This window comes from Balaenoptera acutorostrata, chromosome 11 (assembly GCF_949987535.1).
Source record: "Balaenoptera acutorostrata chromosome 11, mBalAcu1.1, whole genome shotgun sequence".
NCBI lineage: Eukaryota > Metazoa > Chordata > Mammalia > Artiodactyla > Balaenopteridae > Balaenoptera > Balaenoptera acutorostrata.
This window is the reverse complement of record NC_080074.1, coordinates 59642772-59656817: the sequence shown is the minus strand read 5'-3', so window position 1 is coordinate 59656817 and position 14046 is coordinate 59642772. Positions and strand designations below refer to the sequence as shown.

The following is a 14046-nucleotide window of genomic DNA, read 5'->3' as shown; positions in this document are numbered from 1 at the left end:
GTATAGCTGATTCACTTTGTTACAAAGCAGAAACTCACACACCATTGTAAAGCAATTATACTCCAATAAAGATGTTAAAAAAAAAGAAAAATGTGCAACCTCTCCACACTGACCATTCTAGGCAGAATCAATCTAGCTACTAATTACATGTATTTGCATCGTTTCTTGACCAGCTCCCTCAAAGAAGCATTGTAGTCTTACATTGATAGAATTCAACCATTAAATATTTACTATGTGACAGGAACTGCAGTAGGAAACAAAAAAATTATAGTATAATGTAAGTGCTATAATAGAGAGGTGTTCAATGTGCTGTGGAAACACAAGAAGGAGCAATTAGTTCCTAGATGTAAGAGATTGAGTAAGCTACAGAGAAGCTAAAGGTGAAATTTCAGTTAACCTTGAAGAATATAAGTAGGAGTTCATCAGAAAGGCAAGAATGGAGATTCCAGAAAGGTCATAGAGGTAAGAACTTCTCCTTTCCTTCAAGAATCAGCAAGTTCCAGGTTTTCAAGTTGGAGGCAGGAGACAATGACAGCCAGGAGGAAATAATAGCTAATATTTGTGTTATGTATGTATGTATATAGAATATGTAGCATTCTACAGCTATTATTTCCATTTAATCCTCAAAACAACAGGTATTACTGTTACGCTCATTTTGTAAGATAAGGAACCCTGAGGCACCAAAATCCCAGATTTTGAACTGAGACAGTTTATCTTCGAAGCCTGCTCTTAATCACTGCACTATTAGAAATGTAACTGGAAAGGGCAGGTTTCAAAGGACCTGTGTGTCGTAATGCAGAGTGAAACAGTTGGGTCTTTTAGGGACAAATGCAGTAACTGAAGAACAGCTAAGGCAGAAACATGAGGCATCCAGCCCTAAGAGAAGCCCTCCTCTGTTTCCCCCACTTTTGCTAACCTCTTTTTCCCCAACTATTTGCCAGCGAGAAGGGGAGCAACTGAAGTCTTCAGATGTGAGGGGGTCTGGGAACTACATACTGTAGTTAAGACATGAAACAAATAGCAGTATAACTACCTCCTCCAACCTCAAGATAAAATTATATCCATGAATGAAATTAGGAATATTAAAATGTTAGATATAAGATCAGTCCCTGTAGACTGGGAAACTATTAGAGAGTGACTACTAATAGGTACAGGGTTTCTTTTGGGGATGATGAAAATATTCTTAGTGGTGGTGGTTGCACAACTCTGTGAATGTAGTAAAAACCGCTGAATTATATACTCTAAAGGGTGAATTTTATGTTCTGTGAATTATATCTCAATAAAACCCTTATGTTATAAATAAATAAATTTATACTAGAAACTGAATAATAAATCTACTTCTATCACAGTACTTAAAAAAGAAGAGGGGCTTCCCTGGCGGTCCAGTGGTTAAGACTCTGTGCTTCCAATGCAGGGGGCTCTGGTTCGATCCCTCGTTGGGGAACTAAGATCCCACATGCCACTCGGCAAAAAAAAAGAAAAAAGAAAAAAGATCAGCCCCTGTTGAAGGGGCTAAGAAACTGTGACACACAAAAATTCTATCTAGGTGACTTGAGTGTAACTTCTTATAACCAGCCTGTAAGCCTGTATTCTAGAATTTATTCACTCAATAAATATGTTTTAAACACCTATATTATATTGTAGGTCCTATGTGCAATGCTGGAATATAGTGGTAAGCAGCAGAGATGACTTAAGTGACTGCACTACAGATGGTGATTGGGGACATGGCCTCTAAGAAAGGAGAGTCCAGAAAGGCAAATATTGGCAGAATTTCTTCAGCACATCTAGAGGTGAGGGTACTCTGGCCCGCAAACAAACCTATGTAGCAAGAATAATAATAAACTTTTATTAAGCCACTTACTCTGTGCCAGCCACTGTAAAGTGCTTTACAAAATTATTTAAATCTCAAAACTCTCAGATAATCAATACAGATCTATCATTACATATTAAAAATCCATAGGGCCAGACATGTTTCAGAATTCAGAAAATTTCAACTTTTAGAAAGGAAAAATGGAGAATTCCCTGGTGGTCCGGTGGTTACGACTCTGCACTTTCACTGCCGAGGGCCCAGTTTCAATGCCTGGTCGAGGAACTAAGATCCCACCAGCCGAGGGGAAGATCCCGCAAGACGCACAGCGCAGCGAAAAGAAAAGAAAAAGAAAAGAAAGGTAAAATGGTACGTATACTGTATATCGTATAACACCCCTAGGGGTAGCATCCCATAATCAAGTAATGAAGACCCAACACAGCCAAAAATAAATTAAAAACAAAAAACAAAAAACAACAACCTGCATGACAATGCCCTAAAGTGTCCTGCCAATGACCCCCTCTTGTTTGAAAGTCATTCTTTAACATTCTATCTTAAGTCATTCTTTAACATTCTATCTTAAAACCTCTGATCTCCGCACCCTACCTCCGCCCCCCACTGCCAGGCTTCCGAGCAAGGCTGTTGATCTGAAGAGGAATTTCATCTCTAACCTTTGTTCCCAGGCCTGGCAGCTCACATGGGTAACCCACTATCTCCCAAAGTTGGCCCAGGGACATTTCTTTCCCCAAACAAACCAACCTCCCCTCACATCCCCCACTCTGTAGTTTCACTGACTATATGGCTTCTGCCAAGTTCTACCTGTAACTGGCTTCATCTCTCAAGTTGGATGTTTGACTGCTCTATCCCCTGCAACCAGGAGTAATGCCAGCTGGACACACTCTCCTTCCGGGGCCCCTGGCAGCTGGGAGGGAGCTGAGACCACAGCTGTGGAGACCCTGAACCCCAGGGTTTGCGGCTCTATCTCAACTGTGTTGCTCAAGGAAGGCCTTCCCCAGCAATGACCTCCTCATTGCTCCTGGCCTTCCTGTTCCTGGCTCCAGACGCAGTGGCCACTCCCAGAGCTGACAGTCAGTGTCTGGCATGTGGGGGGCCCGCCTTGGACCTGGAGAGCCAGCGGGAGCTGCTTCTTAACCTGGCCAAGAGAAGCATCTTGGACAAGCTGCACCTCAGCCAGCGCCCAACACTGAGCCGGCCTGTGTCCCGAGCTGCTCTGAGGACTGCGCTGCAGCGCCTCCATGGGTCCCCACAGGGGGCTCTTCCAGAAGCAGACAGGGGACAGGAGTATGAGATCATCAGCTTTGCTGAGACAGGTGGGTTCTTGGTCTGTAGATCTTCCCCCAAACCCGATCTCTTAAGGAAAGGAAAAACTTCCTCCCCAATCTGACGCCTGACTTTCTCCCCAAAACCATCCCAACTCTTGCCTTCCACAGCATGTAATTTCCCAATCCCAGGCTCCCCCCACCCCCCTGCCACCAGGCTCTCTCTTTGTAGTTTAGACTTGACCAATGGGCACCTGGGAAGCGGGTACGTTTCATTTCTTTTGAGACTGCCTGCCCCTATCTCCCATGGCTCCTCTCTCTGCAGGCCCACAAATTTCCACAGGCTATGATGTGAGCCCAGACATTTCCTGGGCTTGGACCAGTGTCTGGGAGCTGGAGAGTCTGTCCTCCCTCTGGCCCTGGGATCCAGCCTCTCTGTACCCCACTCCCCCAGATACATCGTTTGGGTAAAAGGAAGAAAAGTAAAACACTGGGATTACAATACCTCTCCACCCTACTCCTGTCCCCTTGCCTTGATTACCTCGGGTCCCCACGTCAGAACAGGGCCAAAACAGGACTCAGAAAGGTATTTAAAGGATAGAGGATAAAGACGAGAGAGTTCCTTCCATAGAGGGGAGAGGGGTTAGAGAATTTAGTGGGCAGCTGGAAAGAAGATCAAGAATTCAGAGACAGGGGAATTCCCTGGTGGGCCAGTCATTAGGACTCCACACTTTCACTGCCGTGGGCCCGGGTTCAATCCCTGGTCGGGGAACTAAGATCCCACAAGCTGCAAGGCGCGGCCAAAAAAAAAAAGAGAGAATTCAGAGACAGGATCTGAGAACCAGAAACAAACAAGTGATCTCTCTGGCCTCTAAGCTTCTTGCAAGTTCTTCTCTCTTAGGTTTAGAAGGCCCTTCCCAATCCTGGACCCTTTCCCTTGGTCAGCATCTACTCCCTTCAAGATCCAGCACTCCCATCCTGAAAAAACCCACCCTGACCTGAAGGTGAGGGGCTCCCTCTCTGGTGGCCCCCACACGCTCACCCTGAACTTGGACCTTCCTTATGGAATTGCCTGTTTCCAGGTTTTCTATGAAGTCTGTCTTCCCATAGAATGCAACCCCTTGAGGTCAGGAACAGTCATTTATTCCTCACATTATCATCAGAGGCTAGTGTATAGTAGAAATAGATAACACTTATACAGTGTTTAATGTGTTCTAAGCCTTTTAAATATACTAACTCCTTGAGAGCCTCACAACAAGCCAGTGATGCAAATACTATTGTTACCCCATTTTAGAGGTGATGAAACTGAGGCACAAAGAGGTTGAGTAACTAGCTCAAGGTCACATGACCAGTAGATGGTAGAGCCAGACAGCCTGGGTCTGGAATCCATGACCTTGACCACTCTACCACTCTGCCTCTTGCAAATATAGTAGATGCTCAATAAACAGCCAAACCATTCTGTAGGTCAGCTCGACCATGTCTAGAGTCCCCAGTGATGGATGAGACCCTATTCTAGTTCAAAAGGGGGTTTCTGCTCATGATTAAGAACACAAACTCTGGAGTCAGATACACTGGGCTCAAATCCCTGCTCAGCCACTTATTACTCTGTGTCCTGGGTTGTTAATAGTCAGTTTTCTCATTTGCAAAACAGAGATAATGAGAGGATAGTTGAGAGAATTAAGTGAGCTAATACAGGTAATGTACTTAGAAAGGATAAGGTGGGAGGGAACTGAAAGTAGAAGACTCAGCTCCTGCCCATGAGGGGTTTAGTTGTTGCTGCTGGGAATAAATTACTTAGAATATAAGGCAGAGTGAAATAAATGCTAGATGAGGGCACAAGTGCTTAATGGTCCAGAAGTAATTCACTGGGACCTGGTAAGTCAGGGAAGTCTTTCGGAAGAAGTTTGCAAATTGGCTGGCATTGCAGAGTAAGTTTGACTTCAGTGGGTAGAAAATGGCAAACAACATCCTAAATGGAAAAACATGAGTAAAAGTCTAAAGAAACGGACTGCATTTAGAGTTAAAAAGTAGTCTGGAGTGGATGAGCACAAGGTGGACAAATGGCCATGTACACCAAAATCCTGGTTGGTTTTTTTTTTTTTCACCTTTCTATCCCTGATACTTAGCCCAGTTTCCTGGCACATTGTGACAGTAATGACGGTTACCAGGTATTTAGTGTACCTGCCTCCTCTCAGTTCATCCTTACAATCACTCCATAAAGTAGACTTTATCATTCCCATCTTAAGAATGCAGAAACTGAGACTCGAAGATAATTTACATGGCCAAGGTCATACAGCTTACAAGGGGCAGAATTCAAACACAGTTCTCGCTGACTTCAAAGTCTATATACTTTCCACATATTTGCTAATCAATGAATGAATACAGCATTTAGGCTGCAGGGGGTGTGACCTGAAATGAACTTGGAGGTGAGAATGACTGATGCCTGGATTCTACCTTTTACATTTAAATGTTTTAGTTTGAAGTTTTCAATTCCAATTTAAGCTATCATCTCCACCATCGTGTGAAAGAAAGATCTGAGAGTTGTTCTTGCTGGAGATATGAAGAGAGAGAGCTTGGGGCCCTGGGGAAACTCGGGTAGGAGCCTTCAATGGTGTCCTGAAACTGGCTCATACTGGCTCATGAGAGCTGATGGTGAACATCTCCCAGCTGTGCATCCAGTGGCATCACATCGATAGTTTGAAATTGGCCAGGATGGGAGAATTTATACCGCCGAAATTGGCAAACACTACAAATCAGGGCCTTTTTTCCCCCCCTCTGGAATCCAGTTGTTAAATATTTACCAACACAACACTGCCTACGACCTAAAAATTCAAGTTATCTGCCTCCCACATACCTAACATACAATGCTGATTCAGGGACGGAATAAATAGATACTTCTGTTCCAAATGGCGAATGGGGGAGGGAGACGCAGAGCAGTCACTGGTCCATGAAAATTCTGACATCCAGCCAGCCACATATCTCAGTCTACCCCAAATCCAGAATTCCTTTGGTTAGGGCCTGGTTCTGCCCACTGGTAGGATTTTCCTCTCCTCTTAAGGAGAGCCTACCATTGCTCCCCTAGACTTCTATATCCATTCTCTCAGCTCTTAGTGCCACCCTCTGAGATGTCTTTCCTTTTAAATAGGAAATGACCTGTGTTTGCAGCTAAGTAGTTTTTTCAGCCTGCATGCTGCCCAAAGAAGTTGGGAGCCTGGAGACTTCTTTTCATTTTGAATCATCTCTGTCCCTTTTAGTCCAAACTGGTGCTGCTTTCACTATTAAAATTCTCTTTAACACTCTGTGAGCCTTCTAAATAATAAATTACAGTCTTCTCACTCAGACAAAAGGCACTCCACTCTATCAAGACAGACACTCCTCTTTAGGTTACAAGTCAGGATACCCTCTTACAAGTGAGATAACACTCTTAAGATTCTTAGAAGCCCTCTGTCTAGTTGAGAGGGTCTACAGAACATCTTAAATTTCAGATCTTAACAAAGATGTTAGATCTTAACAAAGGGTCTTACAGTTCCCCCTTTATTATTATTATTATTTATTTATTTATTTTTGGCTGTGTTGGGTCTTCGTTTCTGTGCAAGGGCTTTCTCCAGTTGCGGCGAGTGGGGGCCACTCTTCATCGTGGTGCGTGGGCCTCTCACTGTCGCGGCCTCTCCCGCTGCGGAGCACAGGCTCCAGACGCGCAGGCTCAGTAGTTGTGGCTCACAGGCTTAGTTGCTCCGCGGCATGTGGGATCCTCCCGGACCGGGGCACGAACCCGTGTCCCCTGCATTGGCAGGCGGATTCCCAACCACTGCGCCACCAGGGAAGCCCCCCCTTTGTTATTTTGATCTTCGCTCTGAAGCTATGTTTTACTGGCAGTGCCCTGGATTTGGTTTTTGCCCTGAGACCATTTATTAGTTTGATAACCTTTTTGCCAGACAGAGAGTTGAGGGATGAAAAAAAATATTTTATTGTTCCATCTAGCAAGTCCTATTGGAAATGTTTTCTCTAAATTCTGCTTGAAAATTGAACAGTTCGTTTTTTAGTTCATCTCACTCCTGAAATGCCTTATCATAGGCAGCTAAAATAAGCCAAATGGCATTTTCAGCATTCTGCCTGGAAATATCTTTAGCTAAATTCACAATTCTGTTAGATACCATTTCTAGCTTCCAGTTACCAGAGACGATAGCCAATACATAACACAGGTTCTCCTTTGTCCAGCTTCCAGTAGCAATTTCCTCACTGTCCTTCCAGACTTCACTAACAGTCTCCCTGCTGTCCTTCCATCCTCTGGCTGCTACCCAGTCCCAAAGCCAATGCTACATATTTTAGGTCTTTGCTATGGAGTACCCCACTTCTGATCCTAATTTCTGTTTTAGTTATCCATTAATATGGCAAATCAGCTCAAACACTGAGTCTTAAAACAAAAAAATTCAATAGTTTCTGTGATTTTGTAATTTGACTGGACTTATTCTGGACAGTTCTCTCACTCCATGTGGTGTAACTGAGTTCATTCAAGCAACTGCGTTCAGCTAGGAACTCAGATGGGGCTAGAACATTTAAGATGGTCTCTCCGAAGTCTCCAGATGGCTTCTCATCATTCAGTAGTCTAGCCCAAGTTTCTTTAAAGCATTAACGTTTTCCTACCTCAAAGTGTAAGTACTTACTAAGTTTCTGCTTGCATCGTGCTTGCTTACGTCTCATTGGCCGAATGAAGTCACATGCCAAGCCCAGAATTAATATGGGAAGGGATTGCACAAAACCATGAACATTGGGAGGTGTTGTTCCCTGGGGGTCAACAATGTAATGGTCTATCACAGCCCCTGCTGGTCCTGTGTCTGCCTACCATGACTGGGGTGACTTATGAGGTTCTAAATGTTGGGTGCTGGTGACCTAGCAAGAAAAGATTAGCTGGGTCAATCAGACTCTTCTTTTAGGATTTTGGAATTGGAACACTGAAAGATCAGCTCACTTAGCTAGGAAGAGCTAAGTTAAAGGTTCTGTAGATGCAGGAGCTAGGGCCACCATTTTGGGACCTGAGGAAGGTGACAGGGAAGCAAAAGAGGTAGATCCACAGAAAGAGAAGAATGGAGTAGACTTACATAGGGAGAGTGAGATGAGAGAGATCTTGTTGGCTCTGAGAGCTGTCAAGGGCAACCTTATTCCAGACCTTACAATTCACACTAAGTCTAGATGAACTTTATTTTCTGCTCTTTTATGCCCATGAGAGTATCAGTGGCATTCCCACAATAAAGCATCCTTTACTTAAAATAAATAAATATAAATAAATAAGGGTTGCTAAGGCCAAAGCATAATGGCATTTAATTGCCTCCTAAAAGAGTTTGGTTTTATTCATCAATAAAGTTTTTGAAACCATGAATTTTATGATCTAACCTTTTTGGAAAATAATTATTGTGTCAGTGTAAAATAAGAATTAAAGAATGAAAGACCATTCACTCACCAAATGTTAACTGAATGCCTATTATGTACTAGGTACTAGGGATACAGTGGTAAACCATACAGGCACAATCTCTACTTTCATGGAGTTTACATTCTAGCTGGGAGCTGGGAGGGGGAGAAGAGGAGGGGAGGAGAAGCAAATGAACAAAAAACCAAGATGATTACAGAGAGTGATAGGGGCTATAAGACAATTAAGCAGGATAATGTATTAAAGAGATGAGGGTAGAGTTGAAAGCTGCTTTAGCTAGGTTAGTCAGGGAAGCCTCTCTGAAGAGGTGAATTTGCGCTGAATGCCAAAAAGGAGCCAGTCATTCAAAGAGCTTGGAAAGATATTCCAGGCAGGGGAAACAGCAAGTGCAAAGGCCATGAGGTGGGTCCATGTTTGGTGAGTTCAAGGAACAGAGAAAAGCCAGTATAGGTAGAATATAGTCATTAAATGGCAGAATGCCTAATCATACGTGTTTCCTATGTTAAAGGGTTTAGCTTTTATTCAAATAGCAATGGGAAGCCTTTGAAGGGTTTTAAGCTGAGAGGATTAAGCTGATCAGATTTATGTTATAAAAAGATCACTCTGGGACTTCCCTGGCGGTCCAGTGGTTAAGACTCTGTGCTTCCACTACAGCGGGCACGGGTTTGATCCCTGGCTGGGGAACTAAGGTCCCACAGGCCACAAGGCGCGGCAAAAAAAAAAAAAGAGGTCACTCTGGCTGATATGTGAAGAATGATTTTGGGGACAAGAGTGGACCACTTGGCAAGCTATTGCCATAGTTCAAGAAAAAGATGATTGCGGGTTGAACTAATGTATGGTAGAGGAGGTGGGGTTAAGTGAAATTATATTATGAACTAGAGATAGAGTTGACAGGTCTGCAGATAATTTCAAAGAAGGGAATGAGGGCAAGCAAGACTTTGGTTTAAGCAGTGCATTTACAGGGAAGGGAAGATTGAAGAAGGAACAGATATGGGTTGCGGGGGATAAATCTAGAGTTCTTCTTTGAACATGAAAAGTCTGAGATAGCATTGGATGTCCAAGTGGAATATCAGATCAGCAGCTGGATATACAAGCCTAGGCACAGGGAGAGGTCAGGGCCATGGATATAGATATCTGGGAGTCATCAGCATATAGATGAAATTGAAAGCCAGGGGAATTGATGGGTTCTTTCTGGGAGAGAGTATAGATAGAGAAGAGGAGGGAGCTTAGGACCTCCAACATTTAGAGGTCAGGCAGAGGAAGAGGAGCTGTCAGCCAAAGAGACCAAGATGGAGTGGCCAGAGTCATGAAAGCCAAGAGAGGAAATTATTTCAAGAAGGAAGGGATGGTTAACTGTGTCAAACACTGCTTAGAGGTCAGGTAAGATGAACATAAAGAGATGAAACCATTGGATTTGGCAACGTGGAAGGTGTTAGTGACCCTGACAAGAGCAGGAGTGGAGGGAACAGAAACCCAATTAATGTGTTTCAATAGGTCAGGTGAAGGATGAAGAGGGGAAACTGGGCAACAGTAACAGGTACAGGAAGAAATGCATAGCCGTTAGAACCACTGTGGTGAGGAACTGGATGTGGGGAGTTTCTAAAGGTGATAAGGAAGGTAATGATGCCACCAGTTCTAAGAACGGAAAGAGAGGTACATAGGGAGGAAATAATGATTTTCACCTGGGATAAATTGATTTTAATATGCTGGCAGGATGTGGCAAAATAAAGCAGTTAGAAGTTTAGGCCTGAAGCTTGGTGATTCCCAAGGTGCAAAATGGTCTGGACTGGACATACAGATTTGTGAATCACCAGCACAAAATTTGTGTTGGCTGACTGTGAGTGTGGGTCAGAGCTCCTCTCAGTGTAGAGTAAGAGGAAATGGGACTTCCCTGGCGGTCAAGTGGTTAAGACTCCTCGCTTCCACTGCAGGGGTCGCAGGTTCTATCCCTGGTCGGGGAAATAAGATCCTACATGCTGCATGGCAAAAAAAAAAAAAAAAAAAGGAAATGAAGGTCAAGGACAGACCCTGGAGAACTCTTGCATTGGAGGGATGGTGAGAGAAAGAAAAGCCAGCAAAGAAAATCAAGGAAGAATCATGAGAGTTGTGTCATGGAAACCAAGAGAGAAAAGATTTTTAAGAAGGAAGGGGTAGTTAACAATGCCAACAGTGTGGTCGAGAAAGAACAAAGGGAATTCAAGCATGCTGAGAATAGATATGTAGTTGGTAGAATTGACTCCGAAAGCCACTGACTGGGGCTTCTTGTGTCCACAGGCCTCTCCAACATTGACCAGACTCGTCTTGATTTCCACTTCTCCTCTGATAGAACTGTTGGCGGCCTGGAGGTCCAGCAGGCCAGCCTCATGTTCTTTGTGCAGCTCCCTCCCAATACCACGTGGACTTTGAAGGTGAGGGTCCTCGTGCTCAGCCCACATGCCACCAACCTCACCTTCGCCACTCAGCACCTGCTGGAGGTGGATGACAGTGGTTGGCACCAGCTCCTCCTGGGGCCTGAAGCTCAGGCTGCCTGCAGCCAGGGGCACCTGATCCTGGAGCTGGTCCCTGAAGGCCAGGTAGCCTGGAGCCCAGTCATCCTGGGTGGGGCTGCCCATAGGCCTTTTGTGACAGCCCGTGTAAGAGTTGGGGGCAAGCACCGCGTTCGCCGGCAAGGCATCGACTGCCAGGGTAGGTCCAGGATGTGCTGTCGACAAGAGTTCTTTGTGGACTTCCGTGAGATTGGCTGGCACGACTGGATCATCCAGCCTGAGGGCTACGCAATGAACTTCTGCACAGGGCAGTGCCCCCTGCACGTGGCAGGCATGCCTGGCATTGCCGCCTCCTTTCATACCGCGGTGCTCAATCTTCTCAAGGCCAACACCGCTGCGGGCACTGCCGGAGGGGGGTCATGCTGCGTGCCCACTGCCCGGCGCCCTCTGTCTCTGCTCTACTATGACAGGAACAGCAACATTGTCAAGACTGACATACCTGACATGGTGGTAGAGGCGTGTGGGTGCAGTTAGTCTGTGTGTGTTACAGGCAGCCCGACGTGGGGTAGGCAAACATGCCCTGACGGAGGCGCTCTTCCTTGAGAGGAGGGGGTGGCCCCGTTACTGCCTCTGTCCAGAAGATGGACTCCCTCTTCCTGAGCAACTTATGAGAATTATCCCAACTTTGACGTGAGGAGATCTTCATCAAAGGAGAATCACTGTCATCTAAGGAGAGTCACTGTACCATCTTCATAACGACTGGCCCCTCTCCTAGAGCATAGTCCCTCCAGCGAGCTCACATGCTCACCCGCCACCCTAGGGACTCTCATCCACCTCCAACCATGAGCAGTGCCATCTGGTTCCCAGACAGATACCCATAGCCCAACTTTAATCCAGCCCACAATCCACTATGCCTCCCTGCCCTTTCTACTCAATGTCCCCCACTCCAGGATGAGTTGACCCAGCCCCTTCCCCTGCTTTTCTGGATCTCCAGGGAGTCCCTTCCTTAGATTCACCAAACATTCAATCCTCTCCATGTCTTGAGCCCTTTTCCTCTTACTTGCCCAATGGGCTGCTAAAGGCTCTCTTGGCACACTCTCATCCACTCTTCGTCCTTCTCCGTCCTGCTCTGTACCCTTGGGGTCTGACTCACCTGAGTTCCTTTGGCCTCTGGCTTCCTGCTGAGTTTGACCAAGAGGAGACAGAGGCAGGAGATCAAAGGATAGGAGAAGACAGAGGTCAGGGTGTTTCTTATTCCTCCTCCTTCTGCCTAGGTTCCATGGTTCTGTGTGACTGTGGCTGCATCCATGTCCCTACAGCTCCTGTCTAGCTCCCCACCGCCTCCATGGCTCCAGCTCTGCCTAAGTTCTGATATCACCGCTTCCATGCTATGGGCTTGTAATGGCTTTCCATTCTTGCCGGTCCCTGGGTGCTTCAATATCCCTCCTTGGTTCCCTTAACCCTGCCCATACCTCTGTAAAGAAGTCCTTCATTAAGTCTTCTTAGTGATGCAAACACAGACAGGTGAGTGGGTCTTTTATGTCATGCCAGGACCCTGACTGACACCCCAGATGACACAGAGCCTGCCTGCCCCGTCCACTTTTCTCTCCTCCCAGTCTCCTTAGGGCTGAACTATTATGTCCATCCCACACATCATGACTCTTCCTTCGCCAGGCTGCTTCCTCTTCTTTCTTAGGCCCCCTCCTCCCTCCCAGAACCATCTTTGCTTGTCTTATGGCTAATAAAGACCTGGGTTTTACCTGCTCCTCTCCTCCCTCTGTCCTCGCTCCAAGAAATGAGACAAATCACTGCTCAGTCAGCAAGTAGGTGACAACCTGTGGGCACACACATGGTGGGAGGCAGAGGCATGGCTCCGAGCTGGCTGCCTTCCCTTCACTCACCCCCAGGGCTCCAGCCAGGAGTCCTGTCTGGAAGCTGGAACTGGCCAAGGGCCACTTGAGTGGGACAAGGAGAAGAAAAGGAAGGCCTGGGGTGAGGAGAGGGAGGCATTTGCTCTGAGACTGGGTCCTCTCTAGACCTTTGCCCTCTTCCCCCACCATTTCCTCCCTTTGGTTGGACAGCCCTGAACCATGGGGTCAATATTGTCTGCAGCCCAAGGCCGAGTTTGCGCAAAACCCATGTGTCCTTTGGGAAACGTGATGTCAGTGTTTGCTCAGCATATAACCCCCGCCTATCTAGGTCTGAGGTCCTTGGAAATGGAACCCTAAAAGGAGAAAGTCTGAAAGAGACCTCCTGGGGGACTGCAAATCTGAGCTGTGGGGCTTCAGGAGCAAACTCATGGAAGTTATCCCAACTTTGACTTGAGGAAATCTTCATCTAAGCAGAGAATCTAAGGAAGTCTTCTGGTGGCTCTGCCTCCCCCTTCCACTGCTGTCTCCCACCCCCAATCCACCCGTCCCCCAGATCTAACCTCCCTCCCTCCAACTATAGCTTCAGTCCCCAGGGCCAAGACTAAGGTGAGGAGAAGCAAGACTCTTGCCTTGGGGACAGAATTTTAAGGGGATGCCAAAAAATTCATCAGTCAAGATAAATAGGATCTTAATGCAATATTTTAAAAAATCAAAAGCAATGCAAAAAAATCCAAGATGAACAAAATAGCAAATTTTAAAATAAACTAAATTTAGAAGGGATCAGTATTATTCTTTTTCCTTTTTGGCTCTGTCTTTGACAAAAAGGAGAAAGAGTGGAATTGTCTTCTTCCAAACCTTTTCTTCCAGAGCTCCCTGGCCCCTAACTCTAGACTTGGTCAGGCTTTTCTCTTTCGGGCAAGATAATCACTCAGGCTCCTTCTACTTCCTTACCCACCCTCAAGCCTGTCGCTACCCCCAGCCCCCAACCAGGTTGGTGGTAGGGCGGGCTTGGGAGGCAGATGGCTGGGGTATTTATAACCTGGGAGCACTTCTTGAGAAAAGTGACTAAGATGCTAAGAGCATATTTATAGCTGGGTTCTGACGTAAGTGTCAGTAGGAAGGTAGGGGCAGGCCAGGCACAGCAGCAAGAGGGTAGGAAGAGCTGGAAATTGGGGGC

At 45.9% G+C, this 14046-nt stretch overlaps 1 protein-coding gene across 1 annotated transcript; it reads left to right on the top strand.

Moving 5' to 3' along the window:
• Window positions 1-2734: 2734 nt before the first annotated feature.
• Window positions 2735-12762, top strand: INHBC (inhibin subunit beta C). The gene is made up of 2 exons (XM_007179664.3): window positions 2735-3138; window positions 10787-12762. Exons 1-2 carry the CDS (start codon window positions 2826-2828, stop codon window positions 11530-11532), a joined length of 1059 nt encoding a protein of 352 aa, XP_007179726.2. The 5' UTR covers window positions 2735-2825; the 3' UTR covers window positions 11533-12762.
• The last annotated feature ends 1284 nt before the right edge of the window (window positions 12763-14046 follow it).

Coding starts and splice junctions, on each gene's coding strand:
- INHBC (XM_007179664.3), top strand. CDS start 2,826: ATGACCTCCTCATTGCTCCTGGCCTTCCTGTTCCTGGCTCCAGACGCA. Junction 3,139..10,786: donor CATCAGCTTTGCTGAGACAG/GTGGGTTCTTGG, acceptor TTGTGTCCACAG/GCCTCTCCAACATTGACCAG.